This window comes from Sciurus vulgaris, assembly GCF_902686455.1.
Source record: "Sciurus vulgaris genome assembly, chromosome: 18".
Lineage (NCBI taxonomy): Eukaryota > Metazoa > Chordata > Mammalia > Rodentia > Sciuridae > Sciurus > Sciurus vulgaris.
The window spans coordinates 31,760,928-31,784,542 of record NC_136479.1 but is presented as its reverse complement, the minus strand read 5'-3'; the positions used below and the strand labels follow the sequence as shown (position 1 = coordinate 31,784,542).

At 38.3% G+C, this 23,615-nt stretch overlaps 1 protein-coding gene across 2 annotated transcripts in view; it reads right to left on the bottom strand.

Annotated features, from left to right (window-relative positions):
• The window catches only part of ARPC1A (actin related protein 2/3 complex subunit 1A), a 35,188-nt gene that overhangs the window by 6,989 nt on the left and 4,584 nt on the right, over positions 1–23,615 (bottom strand). For both annotated transcript variants that reach the window (XM_079121293.1, XM_079121292.1), the window contains exons 2-7: positions 22,228–22,320; positions 14,493–14,597; positions 8,496–8,718; positions 6,266–6,373; positions 3,238–3,450; positions 166–241 (exon numbers count right to left, since the gene is read on the bottom strand). In XM_079121293.1, the coding sequence (XP_078977419.1) occupies positions 166–241; positions 3,238–3,450; positions 6,266–6,373; positions 8,496–8,718; positions 14,493–14,597; positions 22,228–22,291 (789 nt within the window). In that variant the 5' untranslated portion in view covers positions 22,292–22,320. The remainder of the gene's footprint in view (positions 1–165; positions 242–3,237; positions 3,451–6,265; positions 6,374–8,495; positions 8,719–14,492; positions 14,598–22,227; positions 22,321–23,615) is intronic.

Sequence of the window (23,615 nt, the reverse complement as noted above, 5' to 3'; positions counted from 1 at the left end):
CTTAGCAGAATGTTCACGGCTACAGGCATCTCCTAATCTTATAGGCTAGCTCTGTTACTTCTAAAAGGCTGTTCTACTTTGTGCCAGTGTCACAGAGCTTGCATTGTGCCTGGTCTAGACAGTGCATCCAGTGTACTACAGGGAAGAATGAAGAGAAGTACTTACAGCAGCCACAACGCTGTTCTCCGAGACAAATGACACGCTCAGGAGTGGGAGGAACTCCGTCTTCAGAGTTGAGACCCTGGACACAAGAACACTTGTTACACTGAGCACAACTGTACCACGCAGTTTATAGACTTGCAGGATGACAAAGGACCCATTCTCACAGGGGTTTCTGCAGTGTCAACGAACACTTCTGTTTAAAAGGAGCCTCCTGACCTCTCCTTGTTGGAATCTCAAGCACCATACAACCCCAAGATGACCTTCAGAAATGGAGGCCTTCAGGCTGGGGGTGTAACTCTGTGCAGAGCATTTGCCTAGCATGAACCAGGCCCTGGGTTCCATCCTTTACATGGCTAAAAAAGAGGGAGCTAAGCATGGTGGTATGATATGCCTATAATCCAAGCAATTTGAGAGGCTGAGGTAGAAAGATCACAAGTGTGAGGTCAGCCTCAGCAACTTAGCCATTTATTTATCTAAAAACAAGGCTGGCTCTGAACCTCAGTGGTAGAGTGCTTGCCTAGCATGCATGAGGCCCTGGGTTCAATCACCACCACTGCAGGAAGGAAGCTTCAAAAGGAGGAAAGAACAAATGAAAGAACTCACTGAGGCCTCCGCTTTCTCTGTAGCCTGTGCTCTGCCCTGTTCTGAGGTCCCTTCAACTCACAACGTAACTCGTCTCCAAGGAGGCCCGTTCTTCCCGTCTCTAGCTTTGCCCCATGTGCTTCCACCCCCAGGGCTGGTTCTGTTCCTCTTGCTTCTCCAAGTCCATTCAAGGCTTTGAGGCCGAGATCTGACTGGATCATCTCCATGAGGAGTTCCCAGACCACTGGCCTAAACCAGCTTCTCTTCCTTCCTGCTTCCTAGAAATCTTAATGTCATTATTATTATTATTATTATTATTATTATTATTTTGTGGTGCTGGGGATTGAACCCAGGGCCTTATGCTTGCAAGGCAAGCACTCTACCAACTGAGCTATCTCCCCAGCCTTAATGTCATTATTGATGGCAAGTGAGTATGCATGCTATAATCCTCCCCTCTCTTGTGCTTACCAGGTTTGCCAGGAGGCTGGTACCACACAGGTGTTTACTGAGAGCCAGGCCCTGTGTTAGGAGCTAGAGTTACCAACCTGAACCAAACTTGGTCTTAGCCAAGAGCTCACATTCATATGGTGTGTGTGTGTGTGTATGTGTGTGTGTGTGTGTGTGTAACATCTACTTTTGTACCTGGCAAAGAGGTTACAGACATGGCCGAAAAACACACTGATCAATGAATTAGGAGCACCTAACTTTACACAAAAAGTGATGTGTTTTGAAAGTATATGTGACTATATATCTCAGAGGACCCCTTAATCAAGTTGGTACTGGACTGAAGAACTAATGCATCACCTTAAGCCCTTACTGTGGTATATGTTGCTACCTGAAATATTTATGTTGGAGAAGGGGAAGAGAAGACGTGATCTGATTTGTACAGGACTGGAAAAGGCAAATAAGAAGTCAATATGAGGGTAGACTGGGACTTGTAATAAGCATTTGCTAAGAACTTACTGTGCATTATAATAAATTCTTTAAAGTCAACACTGACATCAAAATATTGCTGAATGCCAAAAGGCAAATTACTATACAAAATGTAGAACATAATCCTATTGTGTTTAAAAAAAAAAAAAAGATAAACAAGTGCCTATGTACGTACAGCAATCTTCTGGAAGGATATATTTATAATGGTGAAATTTTTTTTTAATTTTTATTTTTTAATGGTGGGATCTTTAAAAAAAAAACATAAAAGTTAGCCGCATAAAGTGGGGCATGCCTGTAATTCCAGCTACTCAGAAGGCTAAGGAGGGAGGATTGCAAATTTGAGGCCAGACTGGGCAACTTAGCAAAACCCTGTCTCAAAATAAAAAATAAAGAAAGGGCTGGGGATGTAGCTCTGTGGTAGAGCACTACTGGGTTCAATCCCTAGTATCATCACAAAAAAATAAACCGACAACAGTTATAAAAACCACCCAAAACATAAAATTAAGAAAAAACCCATATTCAATCCAGTTAGGAAAGACGATATCATCTCTGAAATGTCATTTTTCACTGACACTCTGCAGCCAGGGGAGTAAGGGCCACTCTTATGGCTGATTCCCCATTCATACGTTGGCAAGTCTCAAAGTCTCAAGACTATTAACAGTGAGCACCTTTAGCTGTCAGTGGAAAAGGACTCACCTGAGAAGACCAAGACTCGTAAGAGGAGAAGGACCCCAGTTTTCTCTCTTACTTCAACATGTAATGATTTAATAAGCAAGTAAGATTTTGTTTTTGTACCAGGGATTGAACTCAGGGGTGCTTAACCTCAGAGCCACATCCCAGCCCTTTCTTTGTTTTTATTTTGAGACAGGGTCTTACTAAGTTGCTGAGGCTGGCTTTGATCTTGTAATCCTCCTACCTCAGCTTCCCAAGCTGCTGGGATTACATGTGTGTGCCACAGCACCTGGCACAAATAAGAATGCTGATGTCTAACAAGAGTGCTGTAAGGCTAAGCAGACCCCTAGTCACAAGGGAGTCACTACAATTCAAGTTCTTCCAGCAGACACCAGAGGTGGCATGAAGGAGGCATTGTTTGTTGACTATACAGAATAAGAACATATCTCCTATTTAACTAAAGGCCAGTGAGTGACACTGACATAAGGAATTCAGAATAACACACTAAACTGGCTGTTCTGAAGGCACCCTTATCAGTAGCAAACCAGGAGGTTCTTCAAAGGACTCACTGCCAGTACTTCTATTAAGAAGTATTTCTGGAAGGAAGATCCAACTCTTTTTTATATTTCCTAAACTTATTGTTCAAATATGGACCCGTAACTTTAAAAGGCTGCTTGCAATTCAGCTGGGATTTTTTGGTGTGTGTTGGTGGGGGAGGCAGTAACTAGGGATTGAACCCAGGGTTTCATACGTTCTAGGCAAGTGCTCTACCACTAAGCCACATCCCCAGCCCTTCAGCTGTGACTTTTCAGGGAAAGGCAACCTTCCCCGGGGGTGAGATATTCCACCCCTGCTCCCACCATCCACACAGGGCAAATAAATACTCACTGTACACTTTTTGAGGCATCGGCAACAGACACGGTGCTGTCATGGCTGACCCAGGCCAGGCGGCTCCCACTGGCAGAGAAGCTGACCCCATGAACCCAGCCGCCAGTGCCACTGCCACCAAACTCTGACATCAGCTGACCAAAAGGCATCTTGCTGCCCCAGGGCGTACTGGCTGGCTTTTCATCCACTTCCTTAATGTAGGCAGAAAACACTCTAAAGTTTAAAGGGCAGGAAGAGAAGGAAAAAGCAAATGAAAATACATGTATATAGAAATGGTTACAGGCAGCTGCCATAAGGTAACCCGGAACACAGAGGTTGGCTTGTAAAAAGAATGAAACATGCTGGAAAGTTCAGGAACACAAACACTTCAAGTCACTACGGCCCAAAGGGCTGTCTATAGGCCAATTCAAATCTGATCAAGTTTGTACACAGTTGAAGACACAGAGCACCTATGGGAACCAGACAACATTCTGCCATAATGACACGAAGCCCTCCCCTCCTGGCCTGCACAGTCGGGCAAACTTTGCGGTCCTTCCCCTCCCTCGCCCTGTCAGACCTTGCTAAATGACCACAGCATCCTTTCCTGTCTACTGGAGCATCGTTCTCCACACAGTATTCCTGGAAGCCCAGCCAATGGAAGAAGAGGGAACTATGTGCCACACCGCAACATATGAATTAAAGACGGAGAGGGACACCCAAAGACAAAGCCAAGGGAGGCCAGTGAGAAAGAGTGGGCAGGATCCCTAGCACTGTCAGGTGATGGCCTCCCTCCCTGGCCCTTAGGCCCACCATCTAGTCTTTGTGGCAGGAACAGTCTGAGATGAAGGTGGTCTTCACAGCCAAGTGTCCTCAGTCTTTTTTTTTTGGTACCAGGGATTAAACTCAGGGGTGCTTAACCCATGAGCCACATCCCCAGGCCTTTTTTGTATTTTATTCAGAGACAGGGTCTCCCTGAATTGCTTAGGGCCTCACTAAGTTGTTGAGGCTGGTTTTGAACTCATGATACTCCTGCCTCAGCCTCCTGAGCCACTGGGATTACAGATGTGTGCCACTGCGCCCAGCTTTCTTTTTTTAATGTTTTTTTATTGGTGTATTATAATTATATATAATAGTGGGATTCATTGTGACATTCACATATGCTGTCCAAAGTCTTTTTCTAACTTACTTTCTTTATCTAATTCCATGAAACTCTGTAAGAAATGTTTGGGCCCAGACTTAAAAAGGGGAAGACACAAAGAACAGCTGGAAATCTATCCTTTGGGTCCTTTTTGTACTCTAATGCTATTTCTACTTTGTATGCCTTCTCTTTGGTCCCCACCCAAACCCCAGTACTGGGGACTGAACCCAGGGTGCCTTACCACTGAGTCACATCCCCAGCCCTTTTATTTATTTTTTATTTTATTTTATTTTGCCCTTTTATTTTTTGAGACAGGATCTTGCTAAGTTGCAGAGGCTGGCCTAGAACTTAAGATTTTCCTGCTTTAGCCTCCGAAATTACTGGGATTCTAGGCACGGCCCACCATGCCCGGCTACGTTTTCTCTGTAGAAAACTTCTCAATTAGTTGTGTGCAGTGGCACATCACTGGAATCCCAGCTACTCCTGAGGTCAAGGCAGGAAGATCACAAATTCAAGGTCAGTGTCAGCAACTTAGTGAGACTCTGTCTTGAAATAAAAAATAAGGGCTGGGGATGTAGCTCAGTGGTAAAGTACCACTGGGTTCAATCCCCAATACCAAATAAACTACTGAACCTAAAGACTCCCTAAAGTAACCCCAACCCCAAATGACAATGACAGTTGAAGCCCTGAAAGACGCGGCTCCTCAATGAGGCAGAGGCCAGTGAGTGATCTGCAAATTAGTTGCTTTAACTCAGCATCATAACAGGTTTAGAAAGAACAGGTGGTGGGCTGGGGAGGTAATTCAAAGGTAAAGCGCTTGTTCTGCACACACAAGGCCCTGGGTTCAATCCCTAGCACCACAAAAACACAAACAACCCAGAACTGGTGGTTCTCCAACAATCTTGACCCACAGGACTGCAAGTTGAAGAAAAGTTTATTTGTGGACATTAATATTAACAAGAGAATTGCAACCTATTTTCACAAGCAGACTTTTGGACACATCACAAAAATCCAGGTGGTACAGTGTAATGCCACCCAGTTCTGTTTTCCAAGGGAGTTAGGATGACTCCAGATAACAGATCACAAACAACAAAACTCCAGAATATAAAATGCGAGGAGGCCCCCATAACCCATTCTTGCAGCCACACTCGTCACACACACAACTCTTTTCTTCATTTGGATATTCCTGTGTAGAAATCACTGGCCAGGTTTTCTGGAATTTTCCATGTAGATACTGAAGAAATGCACATCACAATTCCCAGCCAAGTAGTCAACACAAAGCAACATTTATTTGCTTTTCTTTTCATTAAGGGAAAAAAAGCCTTCTTGATAAAGAACAAGTTCTAAAAAGCAATTACATGGTGTGATCCTTGAAGCTCTTAGCAAAGTGGCTGCTTTTCTTCTAGTGTCGTGCTAATGACAAATAAAAAGCTTTAACTGAAAAGAACAGCGCAATAATAGCCCAGTGGTGTACTGTTTAGCTCTGTTTTGTTAAGCTTAGCTTCACTTGGAAATTTGCAGAGTCTGCTGCATGGACTATAATGTAATGAAGAATAATACTGTACAGTCAAGAAGGACAGGCTGAGAGAAAGGGAGAGACAGACAGACAGAGACAGCAGCTCACCCACTACTTGAAACTATGGCTATTTTGTGTACGAAAGGCTTCCTTGGCCATGCCAGTTCCTCCCTCCTATCCTACTTCCAAGTCCATGGCTGTCTGCCTCAGTGACTAACACACTGGCTCCTTTAATTGGTGTGCACTAGCTCCTTTTCTAGATTACAACTTCCTTTCATTTCTGAGGCCCTCACAGCACCCAGCAAAATACCCTACATAGAAAAGAAACCTTACAAATATTTGCTGAAGGACAAACAATGAGCAGTTCAAGTGTATCAGTTCTCATTTGTTCCTACCTGCATTTGAAGTCGCATGATCCTGCTGCCAGCAACACATTGTTGGGATGCCAATCCAAGCTGAGGACCGTGGAGCGGATGGGCTTTTTAATGTGCTTGCTTACCCACCTACAAGAGGAGGAATCCTATGTTAGTCTATCCACGCATCAGGCGACAGTCCCCAAATGGGCACAAACATGTGCCAGGTGGAAACATCTAAGTGTGGTTTTTATGTTGCCTACCAAGTCTCTCGCCAGAGAGGAGGTGCGTTTCTGAAGTACAGAGAGAAGAACCTGATTAACTCTGGTACTGCTCCACAGGATTTCAGATCACATGTGATGTTAACCTTCAGAATCAAAACAGAAGTTTGAAATCACTTGAATTTTTATTATAAATATTCAGTTGGGGGTTGGGAGTGGAGCTCAGTGGTAGAACACTAGCATGTTCAAGGCCCTGGGTATCATCCCAGTACTGCAAAATAAATAAATAGATAAATATTCAGTGATTTGTTATTTATATTTTGGGTTGTAGGTTTAATTGCCTTTACAAGTCTCCATGAAGGTAAAAATTCTTATTTTTTTTCCCCATAGAGAAATCACAACCAAGAAATTAGAAGAACCTCTTGCTGGGGATTAGTCTCTAATTCTCTAGTGCCATTCAAAAAATATTATTTATGTCTAAAAATCACTCATTATTTTAGCTTCACTAAATCCATTTTTGCTCCCAGACTGCTGTTTAAAAGCCAATCATGTCTAGTTGTTTGAGTTGAGATGATATGGAGCCAAATGCCTCTCCTTGAATGCTAGATTACTGCTCTACAGCATCTTTCTTGGAAACCTATGTGATAAAGTTCATTCTCAAAAAGATGATATTCTGGATTGTTTCAGTGCCATTTTTCTTTTCAGTTAAGGGAAGAACGGCAAGCAAAATAATAAACAGTTCATATGATTGAATTTTAGGCTTCTGAGGGGTTGTTTTAAAGTTCTCACATAATACAGGTGAAGTATTATATGTCTGAGAAACTGCCCTGAATATACAAATTGTTCAAAGATAATACCCATGCCACAGCAAAGCCCAAGTTCCCTATATTTGTGAGTGTCTCTTGATGAATAAAATTGTAAATGATTACTATGGCTGAAGTTTAGCTAGGAGGAAAAGTTTCCTATATAAATTAATTAAAATTAATGTCAGCTAGTATTCCCTGACATGAAGTTCAGCCATAAAGGAATATTAATAAAGTTTGTTTTTATCTACTTTATTCCCATGAACCTTCTGAATGATTTCTAGTATTTGACATTTTTGTCATATTTTATACATAATTGAAAGAAAAATACATGTTATAATTAAATCTTGTAGTGAATTCTCAGACTTTCTAAAGAATAAAATTTCTGAGGTGTTACATGTGTCTGAGATGACATATGTAACGTGATGATCTGTTCCTCTCTCTGTTTCAGCAGAACACAAATAGTTCCACTACAAAGAGTAATGTGTACCCTGCTATTTTTAGTAGAAACACAAACACTGCCAGTTTCATATGAAAGAATAATTGATGTTGAAGGATATTTACCACCCATCCCGAATGCATGCCAGGTAGAGTAGTTTTCTTATTAAAATTAGCAGGAAGGAGTAGTTAAGTTATTTAGCTACAAAACTAACCTGTTTTTACTGGTTTACCCACAAGAAATGTATTTAAAAAAAGCATGACAGCCTGATTATACTTCAAATATTCTGTGAATTTTTATGTGAATGGCTTAAACAAGTAAAATATTAAGCCAAGACCCAGATTTGGTTAGCAAATAAGCTTAAAAGAAAGGAGAACACTGCTAGCTTCAAGAATCCTAGATATTTTAAGTGAACAGATATGGTAAGGAAAAAAAAAATCATTCCTCAGGGCACTGTGAAACTCTTTCAAGTTTATGATTTATACATCAGAGTAAGAAAACAGCGATTTGGGCAGTACAGAGTGAGGACGGTAGAGGCATGTCACAGAACAAAAAAGTTAGGGGATCAGAACTCAGAAACAGTGGCTCCACATTAATAAGAGAAAGATGTGAGATTTGACTCACTGTACACATGAGAAGAACAAATGCTCAGAGAGACTGGAGAATTTCAGAGGGAAAACCCCGCAATCTCCAGATGAGAAGAACCTGGGGCTGCAGTTAAGGCCTTCCTCAGTGCCTCCCCACATCACCAAGAACACAGTGGTGCCAACATCAACTCTACAGAGAAGGAAACACTTCATGTTGCTCACCAGTCATTTTCAGACTCAAAGTAGCACACAGAAATGAGTCGTGCTCCACTTCCCACGGCAAATTTGTTCTCTAGAGGGGACCATTTCACAAAAGTGGCTGCACGATTGATCCTCAGGATCACCAGGGTTGGCTTCCAGATGCCGTCTTTCTGACTCCAGACGTAGGCATTGCGGTCTGCCCCACAAGTGACAATGCGGTCACTCTTGGGAGCCCAGTCAATACCTGCAAATGAGATGTGGGTCATCTGCTTTGATCAGTGACTGTGAGACCGATGGGTGAGTACTGGCCATAGTGGGACCAGATGTGGGCTTGGTAGCTTCCCCCATTTATGGCCCTGATCACCATCTCGCACAGGGTTTTTCTTTGCAAAGTGTCTGGGACTCAGGACTCCCCCATGAGGCCAAGTGGGACAAGAGCTGCTATTCTAATGCAACTCTAAAATTGCAAAGTTCCACCCAATCTAAAGATCTGAAGATCCATTACCTTTTACATTTCCCTTTATTAGATTTTTTTGGTATAAAAGTTACTTTATTCATTTACAGACTTCATTCCATTATATTAACTGACATTCTGCTACATGGCATTGAACTATTTTTAAAATAGCACACAAGGTAAATAAAAATAATCCTTAGTATAAAGAGGGAAAAATACAAATTGTGATTCACTACATATTCTTCTGGTCACTGTCAGATAAACTACCCTAAATACATCTATCCATCTATTTATCTATCTTTCTTCCTTTCTTTGGCACTAGAGACTAAACCCAGGGCTACGTCACGCTCAATCACGGAGCTAATCCCTCATCCTGAATACCTTTTCTAAATGAAGCAGGTTTTATCAAAGACTCCTTGAGTTTCTCTACATTTAAACTAGGAAAGTATCTAAATATGTATATAAATATAAGGCTTTTCTTGGAACAGAGTTTAATTACTGGGTAACACTGTGAGGGATCTTAAAGTCAAAATAAGTTTGTTATACACCAATACAAAATTTACTATTACTGTGTCATTTTTTATTTGTTAATGGGGTATTTTTCATAAATGTAAGTTCACATTGTAAAGTACAGAAACAGTACTAATAAATTTTCATTATGGCCAAGCATGGTGGTGCATACTATAATCCCAGCAGCTTTGGAGGCTGAGGCAGGAGGATTGTGAGTTCAAACCAGCCTCAGCAAAAGTGAGGAGCTAAGCAACTCAGTGAGACCCTGGCTCTCTAAATAAAATACAAAGTAGGGCTGGGGAATGTGGCTCAGTGGTTGAGTGACCCTGAATTCAATCCCCAGTACCCACCCCCCAATTTTTAAAAAAAATTTATTATATAAATCAAAGCCTCAATTGGTCATAAATCACAATAACTTTAGTAGTCTGCAAGAGTTCCTTCATTCACTTGCCTACATGACCATTTAGCTCGATTATTTGTATCACTTAGAAAATGAGGGAGCCCAGCATGGTGATGCACGCCTGTAATCCCAGTGACTGGGAGACTGAGATAGGAGGATCACAAGTTTAAGGCCAACCTTAGAAAGATCCTGTCTCAAAATAAAAAATAAAAAGGGCTGGGGATGTGGCTCAGTGGGTTTAATCTGGGTTTAATCCCTAGTATGGGGGGGGGAGGAAAAAGAAAATATGGGTGCTGTCTTCTAAGATATGTGTATTTTAGGCTTTAAATCCATTAAATCCACTCACCATAGGATAATTTTGCAGTCTTCTCTATTAGTTTTTTTTTTTTTTTTTTTAATTATTGGGGATTGAACCCAGGGACAATCTACCACTGTGCTACATCCCCAGTCCTTTTTAATTTTTATTTTAAGACAAGATCTCACCGAGTTACTGAGGCTGGCATTGAACTTGTGATCCTCCTGCTTTGGTCTCCTGAGGAGCTGGGGTATGTGCCACCTCACTTGGCTTAATTTTTATTTTTAACTCCCAACGCGACACCTACACATTATTAGAAGAAAAACATCACAAAGTGACAAGCAGAAACTCAGGAAAGCCCTGCCCCTATTCTTTATGTCTACACACATTCTGCTTCAAAACGGGATGAACATCATCATGACAAACATTTCCTCCTGCTTTTTAAAACAATACACATTATTTCAGAACACCAATCACATCATGATTTCCTAAATCAACTGTTAAAATAGGTAACATTGGAATTTTTTGGTTAATGAAGTAGGACTATCTGAAGGATGTGCCAGGAGACTAGTTATAATTTCAGTCTTGTATCTTAGAGACTCAAAGTAAAGTCAGTAGACCTACAGATGAAAAGATCAAGTTCGTATCTTATGAGGCCATAAATTATAGATTTTAGGAAAAAATTTTATGGTTTTGTGATGCTGTATTTGAGAAGAAATTTTATTTGATTTTTTTCTTACTTTTAACCTAACTTCAGTTACAACTTATAGGAAATACAGAGGACAAGGGGATGTGTAAGATACCATAAGCCTATAATCAGGAAATCTAGGATCTGGGAAATGCAACAGAACAAACAAATTTCTTAATTTCTTAATTTTTTTTTTTTGTAGTTTATTTAGAGACAGGGTCTCACTGAGTTGTTTTGCACTTGCTAAGTTGCTGAGGCTGGCTTTGAACTTGCAATCCTCCTGCCTCAGGCTCCTGAGCTGCTGGAATTACAGGTGTGCACCACCATGCCTGGCAATTTCTTATTTTTTAAAACAAATAAATTGCAAAAGAAAGAAGGGAACCTATAAACAGAGACTTAAGAAACATATCAACTAATCACAATCATGAGTGTAACCTTATTTGGATCTCAGAAGTTACAGATCACAGATGGGGGCGTAGATCAGTGGCAGAGGATGTGCTTGCCATGTTTGAGGCCCTGGGTTTAATCTCAGCAGCAAAAAAGGGAAAAAAAGTTATTGGTTATTATTAAATAATCATTGGCTATTGTTAAAAAGAAGAATTCTTATCTTTTAGAGATAGTCACTGAAATATACAATGATAAAATGTCTAGAATGTGCTTCAAAATAGTAAAGTCATGGTGAAAGTGAGTTCAAGAACAAGATTGGCTGTGAGTTGTTCATTGTTTCATCTGGGTGATGAGTATTAGGGGATCATTGTATGATTTTATTTTTTATCTGTTTAAGATATTCCACATTAAAACGTTTTTGTAAAAGTGGGTGCAATCAAGTATTTAATGCAAAAGAATAAACTCAAAGGAAAAACTCTAGAATTCTGCTATCCCTTTAATGTTGGCCATACTCCTGTTCTCTGTAATACTAGTCTTTCCTTCTGGAATACTTTAGATCTTTTTTTTTCTTCTTCTCCCTCTGCAGTTACTATCTTTCTGAGAAAATGTCTGATCCTTGGTCTCCTGTCACAGAGTTATATTTAGATTTTCCCAACAACAGTTGTTTCAGGTCTAAGAAATGCTGTTTGAGTATGTAGATAGAAAACAGGCCCAAGTTCAAAGGACCCAACAGAAAAGTAGGGAGGAAAAGAACATTTATTTCACACTTTTGGCTATTTTTGGGGTCTTTCATCTTTGTCTTTTTTTTTTTTTTTTTTTTTTTTTAAGGTACTGTGGATTCAGCCCAGGGCTTTGCTTATGCTAGACAAGTGCTCTACCACTGAGTTACATCCCCAGCCCTCATCTTAGCCTCTTCTTCTTTAAAAGCATTTCCTAATGCTAAAATTCCAATTTAATATATGAGAGTCCTTATTCACAGGTCATAAAGCCATTGGCAAAGGAATTTAAGCAAAACAGGCCAAACCTAAGAGAAATCAGGTCGTGGGAAAGCAACAGCAACATAAATAGAAATGATGTCTTTGGTGCTGCTTTGGTGACATGCTCAACTTCTGGTGCGCAGAAACACCACAAACAAGTCTCTGGTAAAACCAAGAAGGGTGGTGGTGAGTTTGAATGCTGGACAACTTTTGAAGAATGCAGAATGTCAAAAACATGGCAAGTTTTTCTCTGATTTGGGCAAGGATATTTTTAAGCTAATCAGTATTTTTAGTTTCAACTAAAAGAAAAAAAATTACTGCTGAAATGCAAATGTCATTTTGAGGTAAAGGAAAAGTTAAGTGAGAAATTTGTAACTGAAAAGTTATGGAGAATGTTTCTCCCTCTCTCCCTCCCTTCATTTTCTGTGGTGTTGGTGATCAAACCCAGGGCCTTGTGCATGCTAGCCCAAATGCTCTACCACTGAGCTACATCGCCAGCCTGATAATAAGTTTTGATCTGCTTGGTCAGATTGTTCAAAGTAAGTCAATTACTCTGCCAGGACATAGGATTAGAAAGAAACTATGATAACAGAGATCAAAGAACAAAAATTCTTTTTGGAAAAATCCAACAAGTGAATATGTTTTTTGTTTTAAATAGCAGATCTGACTTAACAAAGCAATAAATTCTCCTGAAATTTGGTATCTAAATTTGGTTTCCTAAGTAGGGCATGGTAGCACCTGCCTGTAATCTGGGAGTCACAAGTTTGAAGCCAGCCTGGGTAAAGACCCTGTCTCCAAAAAAAAATTAAGAGGGCTGGGGATGTAGCTCAGCAGTAGAATGCTCCTGAGTTCAATCCCTAGTACCAAAAACAAAACAAAACAAAACAAAACAAAACAACTGTGCTTCCCACATCTATCCATCCATTCATTAATAGCTCTGATCAAAGACAAAAAATATATATTCTGGAACCTGCCCAGATGCTATAAATCCAGTCTTCTACAAATCAACAAAAAGATAAAAACAAAACAAAACAAAACAAAAACATTGGAAAAATGGTCAGAGTTAGAAATCAGAAAAATCACAAAAAACAAACTCAGATGGCTAATATGATCTGAAGTATGCTAAGCCTACTTCCCCTGTGGCATAACAAGTGTGCCATCTACTCACATTCACACCTACATTCGAAGAGATCTGTATAGGGATGCTCGATTTAGTGCTTCACTGTAATAAGGAAAAACCTGAAACAACCTAAATGTTCTTTAATAGAGGGAAGAGTAAATAAATGAGGTATGAAATGCTAACCAGAAGTTAAAAGGAATAAACCTGATCTAGATACATCAATACAGATACATCTCAGAAATAATATCAAATACAAAAGCAAGCTGCAGGAGATGAATTAGATGCCACTTATATAGAATTTAAAAACTAGCTGATGGTATCAAAGATTGTTTACGAATATGTAAATAGATATGTAAAATATTAAAAAATCATCTGGGATGCAGGGTGTAGTGGTGCACACCTGCAATCCCAGGAACTCGGGAGTCTGAGGAAGGAAGATCATAAGTTCAAAGCCGGCCTCAGCAACTTAGCAAGATCTTGTCTCAAAATAAAAAATGAAAAGGGCTGGGGATGTAGCTCAGTGGTAAAAGTGCACCTGGGTTCAATTACCAGTACCAAAAAAATAAACCAACACTGGGGTGATGTTATAGCAAATTGTAGTCAGCCTTTAGAAGGAACAGAAAAGAACTACTAGTGAGAGGGTATTTACCAATATCTGGAATAATATTCCTTATTTTATATCCCTTTTTTCCTTAAGTTTCTTAATATAAGAAAAGTATTTTCTGATATAGGAAAAATGTTGCTAGTTATGGTGGCAGATAATCTGAGATGGGTGTTTGAGTTATACTACTTTTTTCAAGATTTTGGAAAGTCTTCTTTCACCCAAAAACAACACAAAGAAAATTCTGGAAGACACTGCTTCCTGCAGTATTTGGGAACACAGTTTTGGTTCATGTTTTCATGATGTCTGCCTTTTGTCATGGTATACTTTTGGCGTTCATGTCTCATCTCCTGATCAGAGGAGTAGGTTCAGTAGTACACACTAGTAGCTACTGTGTGCCAGCTGGGCCACAAGAAGCACTTAACAACTGGGGGAAATTATGACATTTTCTAAAAATTTCTAAAAAAAAATGCAGTAAATTTTGCATAGTTTTAAATGTCATGGCCACTTACTTTCTTAGATTCTTCATTTAAACAGAAGCTTCATTTGGAAATCCCATGTTAAGCCTGCAGCTACCTTCATTTACCTGTGATGTGTCCATTGTGCTCCTTGAGTTCGTGAGCTTTTACCCACTGGCTCCCATTTTTCTTATAGATGTGCACTTCGTGATTATTGGGGCTTAGGGCAATCTCTGGGGAAAGAAGAGAGTATGATTGTTAACGCCTGATCTTCAAATTGTCACTAAAACAAACAAATAATACCCCCAAAACAAAACCAGGATGTCACAGTTGGATTTTGAAAAGATAGAATAGGAAAACTGTTTTGAAAACGTGGTTCCCAAATTCACCCCTGAAAAAACTCTTTTGTTACTTTTATTTGTGTATCTGTGTGTGTGCATGCAGGTGTGTGTGCTGGGTATTCTTTATTTTAGGTCCTCTACTTGGACCCTATATTTTAAAATGTTTTGTAGGAAAACTAAATTTAAAAATTCATTTTTCCAGAAACATACAATTGTCAACTGAATAGTCTAACTAGCAAAAAATAAACAATGTTACTATATTTAGCTGAAATAACTTGAGATCACAGTGAAAATGTTTGACATTTTAGTTCACTTGTGTTACATTACTAGAGAAAAATATTCAATTTCTGTTACTTTCTGAAAAGCTGTAAATAGGTCATAGATTTCCATTACTATTGTCATGGACAAAACTTGATTCTGCTGATAAACTATATGGAAAATTTCCTTTACAATAAAGTCAATATAAATCACAAAATAAAACTGTTTTTAGATTTCCTGAACCAGGTCAAAAAATTATGAGAAATGAAGCTTTTAAAACTCTTAGTGGTATATACGTACATTTTTCTTCCTAGTTCATACATTCTTTTTTCTTCTTAAATATTGATTTCTTAAAATTAGGATCTATAGTTCCCCCCCAACTATATAATCACTTTCTTCTCCTCCTTAGGAAAGTTATATCTATCTTACAGATGACACTATGGAACTAGGTAAATATTTAGATCTACTTAAAATCCTAAGACTTTCAGTGTTTTCTGGAAACCAGCTATATATTTCTCCAAACTCTTCAGAGGCACAGAGTTTTCTAAAGCTAAATCCAAACGGAAACCTAGACAGTGTTATAAATTTCAGATTACAATGTCATAAAAATTTGGATCTGTATTAACAATAATTTGAAATATTCCAAAAACCTATTTTTAGATGAGAATGCGGAAACAGAAGACATAAGAAGGTCAGCTCTGAAGCAGCTCTGGATTCACTGTCCTCCTGCAGGTTCTACCTGTGCAAGTACCCAATCAAACACTTTTATTGGGTCTTCACCTCACCCAGCAATAACTTGAAGTGAACCTGGTTCATGTACCAAGATTTATTTAAAAATAAGAATGAATCATATCTGAAATGCTTTAAAAAGATAACGAATTTATAGATTCAAAGCAATCCCTATCAAAGTCTCAGTTGTCTTCTTAACAGAAATGAACAGGCTGATCCTAAAATACTTGTGGAAATGCAAGGGATACAGAATAATTAAAACAATCTTGAAAAAGAACAAAGTTGGAACTTCCTGCAGACTTACAGGAGGATAAATACAAAGATCAATGGAACAGAAGTGACAATCCAGAAATAAACTCTCATATTTGTATTCAATTGATTTTCAACCAAGGTGCCAAGATAACAGTCTTTCAACACATGGTGCTGGGACAACTGTAAGCCCCTGGGATGTGGGCAATGTACACCTTCAGCTGTTTCCTTTTCTGTCTCCCTTCCCCTACCTCTTCTTCTTTTTGGCTCCCCCCCCCCCCCCCCAGTGCTGGGGATTGAACCCAGGAGTGCTCTGCCACCAAGCTACATCCCCAGCTCTTTTTATCTACATTCTGAGACGGGGTCTCACTGCATTGCTGATGCTAACCTGGAACTTGTGATCTTGCTGCCCTGGACTCCTGAATACCTGGATTATGGACTGTGCCCCCCATATATAATTTTTTTTAATGTGGTAATGTGTGAGTTGGATTTATTTGTTCTATCTTTCTTTTTTTCTTCTTCCTCTTTTCTATGCTGTCTCCCTCTTTTCTCATCACTTTTTCTCCTTTGGTCTCTCCTTTCCCTCCCACTACTGTTCTTTTTTCTCCTACTCCTGTTCTTTTTTCTTTTTCTCTCTCTCTTTTTAAATGAGATAATATCTTAACTGGATTTATTCATCCTATCTTTTTCTTTTTTCTCTTTTCTGTACTCTCCTCTTTTTTCTTCTCCTTGCTTTTACTTCCAGTCTTTTTCCTCTCTCTCTCTCTCTCTCTCTCTCTCTCTCTCTCTCTCTCTCTCTCTTTTTATCTATTTTCTTGTATGTTTTATGCTTCTTTATGTTCCATATAGTATAATATCAATTGTACTTTATTTAAAAACTAATTTTTCAGCCTATTATAGGATATAATTCCCCTTTTCCACTTCTGGACTAGTGGAGTTACAGAAAACATTTTTAAGTACATTTTTATGGCTTACTTGTATATATGTTCTCAAATAGTTGCAGTTACTGGTGATCATCTTCTCCTTTCAAAGTGTGCCAGGGATTGATCACAGCACTATAACACACTGAGTAGGTGCTTTAACATAGAGATATACCCCTGGCTCAGGACACAGTAAAGAGAAAGAAGCACACTAAAGAGATCCTTATATAACAGTGGAAAAGAGACCAATTCCAGCAGATGGGCAAATGTAAATTTAGAAAGACAAGGGGGAAAAAAAAAGCAAATTAGCTGCCTCAAAAAGTCCATAATTCTCCAATAACTGAAATCACAGATATCACAGAAGTGGAAAGGCTGGGCAAAGACTTTAAAAAGTTGATTGTTAAAATGATCGATGAATTAAAAGAAGATCTAAGAAATGAGCTATGGGAGAAAGTGCAGGATATAACATAGCATTTCAATAAAGAGAGGGAGATCCAAAAAAAGAACCAGAAATTCTGGAAAGGAAAAACTCAATTGACCAAATAAAAAACTCAGTGGAAAGTCTCCTCAAGTACTGAGGAAGAAGCAGACATACAAGGTAATGGCACTGATAATGTACTTAGTGAAATAATAGTAGAAAAATTTCCAAACTTTGGGAATACGATGGACATTCAGATAGTGGAAGTATGTAAAACCACAACTAGACTAGACAAGCAAAGGAACTCCTCATATTACACAGTAACTAAAATGCCAAAAATAAAGATCAAAGAAGAAATTAAAACTACAAAAACCAAAACAAAAAACCCAAAGTTACATTTAGAAGAAAACCAATCAAAACAAAATTGGATTCCTTAGCAGAAACTACCAAATCCAGATTGCTATATCCAGTGGAGCTATCATTCAAAATAAAAAAAGAAATAAAAACTTTCCAGCATAAGCATAAAGGAATTCATGACCACTTAGCCAGCATTGCAGAAGAGCCTTAAAGGATTTTTACATGCACAAAACAATAAAGAGAGCCCGAGAAAGAATAAATGTCACTAGAAGAATAGATAAGCAGCTAGGAATCACAGCTACTCAGGAGACTGGGGCAGGAGAATCACAAGTTTGAGGCCAACTTCAGCAACTTCATGAGACCCTCGGCAACTTAGTAAGACTCTCTCAAAATAACAAATATTTTTAAAAGACTGGGGATATAGATCAGTGGTAAAGCATCGCTGGGTTCAAGCCCCAGTACTAGGGGGTGAGAGGGAGAGAAAAGCAACTGAGAATTTGTATGGAAAGAAACATGAGAAATAAATTAAAATGATAGGAAATGATATACAGCCTCTGACCTCAAAAATAAAAAGGGCTGAGATGTAGCTCAGTGGCGAGGTGCCCCTGGGTTCAGTCCCCAGTAACACACACACACACACACACACACACACACACAAACACACAAATCTTGTAGATAAAGACTCCATAGGCTGAAAATGAAAGAATGGAAAATAATATTCTATGCAAATGGAACCTGAAAGAAAGGAGTAGTTACTCTCACATCATACAAAGCCAACTTTGGGCCAAAATTAGTTAGAAAAGACAAAGAAGGCCACTATGTATTGATAAAAGAGAACAATCCAAGAAGATATAACAACAGTAGATGTTTATGCCTCAAACATCAGTGTATCTAATGACATAAAACAAATACTACTCAACATAAAGTTAGCTAGGTCCCAGACAATAATACTTGGTGATTTCAATATACTTCTGTTACTAATAGGTCATCCAGACATAAAATCCACAAAGATACTACAGATTGATACTACACTATAAATCAAATAGACTTAACAGACAAGTATGAAATATTTTGTCCAACAATAGCTGAATTCATTTTGTTTTCAGCTGTGCATGGAACTTCCTCCAAAATATGTTTTAGACCACAAAGCAAGTCTTACCAAATACAAAAAGTTGAAATAATTCCCTGCATCTATCAGATCATAACGGAATGAAATTAGAAATCATCAGTAAGAAAACTATAGAAACAATACAAACACATGGAAATTGAACAATACACTCTTGAATGTTAAGTGGGTCACTGAAGAAATCAGAGGAGAAATTTAAAAATTCTTAAAATTGAATGAGAACAGAAATACAACATTACTAAAACCTCTGGGGCAGAGCAAAGGCAGGTGTTTTGTTTTGTTTGTTTTTACATTACTAGGGATTGAACTTGGGTACTTTCTCACTAAGCTACATCCTCAGCCCTTTATTTGTTTGTTTATTTTTATTTTGAGACAGGGTCTCACTAAGTTGCCAAGGTTGGCCTTGAACTTGCAATCTTCCTGTCTCAGCCTCCCAAGAAACTGGGATTATAGGCATGCACCACTGAGTCCAGCTAGTGAAGCTAGTTCTAAGAGAAAAGTTTACATTTATATCTAAGAGTATTTTCATAAAAATATTAGAAAGATTCCAAGAAAATAACCTAGTGATGCATCTCAAGGTTTTAGAAGAACAAGAATAAACCATTTCAAAAAACTAGTAGAAAGAAAGAAATAATAAAGATCAGAGTTGAAATTAATGAAATAGAGACTACAAGAACAATAAAGAAGATCAATGAATCAAAGAGTTGGTTCTTGAGAAGATAAATAAGATGGATAAATCTGCAGCCAAACTAACCACAACAGAAAGAGAAAACAGATATTCCAACAGACACCACTGAAATGCAGAAGACCATTAGGAACTCTTTTGAAAACTTATATTTCAATAAATTAGAAAAACTAGAAGAAATGGATAAATTCCTAGACAAATATTACCTACAAAACTGAAGTAAGAGGAGAGAGGAGACTTAAACAGACCAATAGCAAGCAATGTGATTAAAGCAAAAATAAAAAGTCTTCCAACAAAGAAAAACCCAGGACCAGATGTATTCATAGCTAAATTGTATTAGATGTTCAAAGAACTAATGCCATTGATCCTCAAATTATTCCAGGAAATAAATGGGAGAGAATACTTCCAAATTCATCCTAGCAAGTCAGTATCATCCTGATACCAACACCAGATAAAGACACATCAAGGAAAAAAAACTATAGGCCAATATCCTTGATGAACATAGATACAAGAATCCTTAATAAAATATTATCAAATTGGATTCAAAAACATCACAATGATTGTATACCATGATGAAGGTGATTTCATTCCAGGAATGCAAGGATGGTTCAACACATGCAAATAAATAAACATAAAATACCACATCAACAGAATCAAGGATAAAAAATCACATGATCATCTCCTTAAATTCATTTGGAAGAACAAGATAGCCAGAATAGTCAAAGCAATTCCGAGCAAGAAGAGTGATGTAGGAGGCATCACAATATCCAACTTCAAATTATACTACAAAAACAGCTTGGTACTGGCATAAAAATAGGGATGTAGACCAAGGGAACAGACCAGAAAACACAAAGAAAAACTCACAAGGCTACATTCATCTGATTCTTGACAAAGGTGCTAGAAATTTACATTGGAGAAAAGACAGCCTAAAAACAAAAGGTACTGGAAAACAGGACACCTATGTGTAAAAGAATGAAAATAGATTCCTATCGCTCATTCTACACAAAAGTCAACTCAAAATGGATCAAAGATCTAAGAGTAAGACTAGAAACTTCACAACTTTTAGGAGAGAAGATAGTGGAAACACCTTAAGTGTAGGAGTAGGCATCGACTTCCTCAATAGGACTCCTCTAGCTAGAAAATAAAATCAAGAATCAATAAATGGGCTGACATCAGACTAAAATGTTTCTGCACAGTAAAGGAAACAATTAACAGCACAAAAAGAGAATTTATAGAGTGGAGAAAAACCTTTGCCAACTATTCTTCCTTTAGCCAGAGGATTAAAATCTTGATTATACGAAGAACTGAAAAACTCAATTCCAGAAAACCCCAAATTACCCATTTAATATGTGGGCAAATGAACTAAACAGATACTTCTCAAACTAAGTTCAAATGGTCAACAATTATATGAAAAAATGTTCAACGTTTCTAGCTATCAGGGAAATGCAAATCAAAACTACACTGAGATTCTATCTCACTTAGTGCCTTTTAGAATAGCAATCATCAAAAATACTAGTAACCGTAAATGCTGGCAAGAATTCAGGGGGAAAAGAAACTTTTATTCACTGTTGGTAGGAATGCAGTTTAGTGTAGCCACTATGGAAATCAGTATGGAGGTTCCTCAAAAGATCAAGAATGGAACCACCATGTGATACAACTAACCATTCCTTGGTATTAACCCCAAAGCCTAGGAAGTATAGCATACTATAGCGATACATGTACAACCATGTTTACATCAGCACAATTCATAATAGCCAAATCATGGAACCAGCCTAGGTATCCACCAACAGATGAATGGGTAAAGAAAATGTGGTATATGTACACAATGGAGTTTTATTCAGCCATAAAGAATGATGTTATGTCATTTCAGGAAAATAGACAGAAGTGGAGAGCATCATGTATGTGAAATTAACCAGTCTTAAAAAGTCAAGGGTATTATATTTTCTCTCATACGTGGAAGCTGTGGAGAAAAAATTGAAAAAAGGGACCTCATGAAGATAGAAGGGAGACCAACAGGGCAGAGAAAAGGAGTTAGGGAGAGAGAGAAGGGAAGGGCAAGGGGAGGTACTGGGGAATTAAATTGATCAAATTATGTTTTGTGCATGTATGGCTATGCCACAGTGAAACCCACTTAACTGTATAATATAGTAGGCACCAATAAAAATTTTTTTAAAAATCATGCTAGTGAAAGAAGCCAGTCACAAAAAGTCATATATTTGATGATATTATTTAAGCAAAATGTCCAGAATAGGCAAATCCACAGGGATAAAGAATAAATTAGTGGTTGCCCAGGACTGAGAGATTTGGGGGAAAACTGAGAGTGAATACCATGGGTACAGAGTTTCTTTTTAGTGTAATGAAAATACAGGTTGAATATCCATTAGCCAAAATGTTGGAACCAGAGGTGTTTCAGATTGCACAATTTTTTGGATTTTGGATTATATTCATAGACTTTACTGGCTGAGTATCTCTAATGAAAAAAGTGTAAAGTCCAAAATTTTTTGAGTATCATGCTGATGCCAAAAAGTCATAGAATTTTGAGCACTTTGATTTTGGATTGATTTTCATATTAGAGATGTTCAGTTTATATTCTAAATTAGATAGTGATAATTGTTTTATAACTATGAATACACTGAAAACCACTGAATTGTACACTTTAAAAGGATCAATTTTAAGTCCTTTTCACACGTGACACTGAAATATATGAATCTTAAAAATCTGTAAATCTGAAATATATCAAAGAGGACAAAATAAAGAAGAAATGCTAATAGTATACTTACGGGTACGATCCCTGTTCCAGGCATGACAGGTGATTGGCTCTAGTAAAAACTGATGCAGGGACATTATTCTTAGTGTTTTCGGAGGATAGAAAGCTGCAATGAAAACAGAAATAAGGCACTTAAAATGGCAGAGGACTGACATTTAAGTTTTCTGAGGATCCTGAAATGTTTGGAGATAAATAAAATACTACTGTCATTTAAAAAGACTCAATCTCAATGTCACAAATTAATCACTTAAAAAGAACTATCATTGGGTGTGGTGGTAGTCTCCTGTAATCCCAGCTACTTGGGAGGTTGAAGCAGGAGGATTGCTTTGAAGTTTGAAGTCAGCCTCAGGAACCTAGTGAAGACCCATCTCAACAAAATAAAAGGTAAAAATGGCTGGGGGGTATAGTTAGTGGTAGAGTACTTCTGGGTTCAGTCCCCAACACCACAAATAAATAAAGAGAACTAGCACTGCAATCACCAATATAGAATTTATTCTACCTGGAATGGTGGTGCAGGCCTATAATCCCAGTGGCTCAGGAGGCTGAGGCAGGAGGATCGTGAGTTCAAAGTCAGCCTCAGCAACTTAGCAAGGCCATAAGCAACTCAGCAAAACCCTGTCTCAGATAAAATATTTTTAAAAAATATTTTTCAAAAGGGTTGGGGATGTAGCTTAGTGGTTAAGTGCCCCTGGGTTCAATCCCCAGTACAAAAAGAGAGAGAGGGAGAGAGGGAGAGGGGGAGAGAAGGAGAGAGGGAGAGAGGGAGAGAATGTATGTAGAATTTATTCTGACAGAGTCATCAATGGGTTGTCAAACCATGGATTAAAGAAGATTGGGTACAGGATATTCACAAAGTCTCAAATTATCATCCCACACAGTACTTTATAATAAAGAAATCCGGCAGTCACCATCCTATCCAAGTGATTGAACTTCTTGTCACAGATAGTGGAACAATCCAACCTGATGGGCAATGTGAAAGTGAAAGGGGTACATCATTATTTATAAATAGCAACAAATTTATCATTCAGCCCAGTCAACTTTTGAGAGCAAAAGGGGGCACTACTAATAATTATGATGTGATAATAAGTCACAGGACTATCCCAGAAAATCTCAGAATACAGTCAACCCACCTCTGAAGTATTTATGCCAAACATCTTTACCCTAAATCCAATCAAGATCCAGATCTAACTTTTGGGTCACAAGAAATGAAGGGGACAAGAATTAGTTAAGCAACACAAGGAAGAAATAAAAGTTAAAACCAGATGTGTGCCCTTCTAGAGAATAAGTGGCACCACAGGAGAGGAACTGTTCCAGGTTTGAAAAAGAGCTATGAAAGCCAAATTCCATATGAAGCTGATTATACTCTTTATGTTTTAAAATAGCCTAAGACACACATTGTAC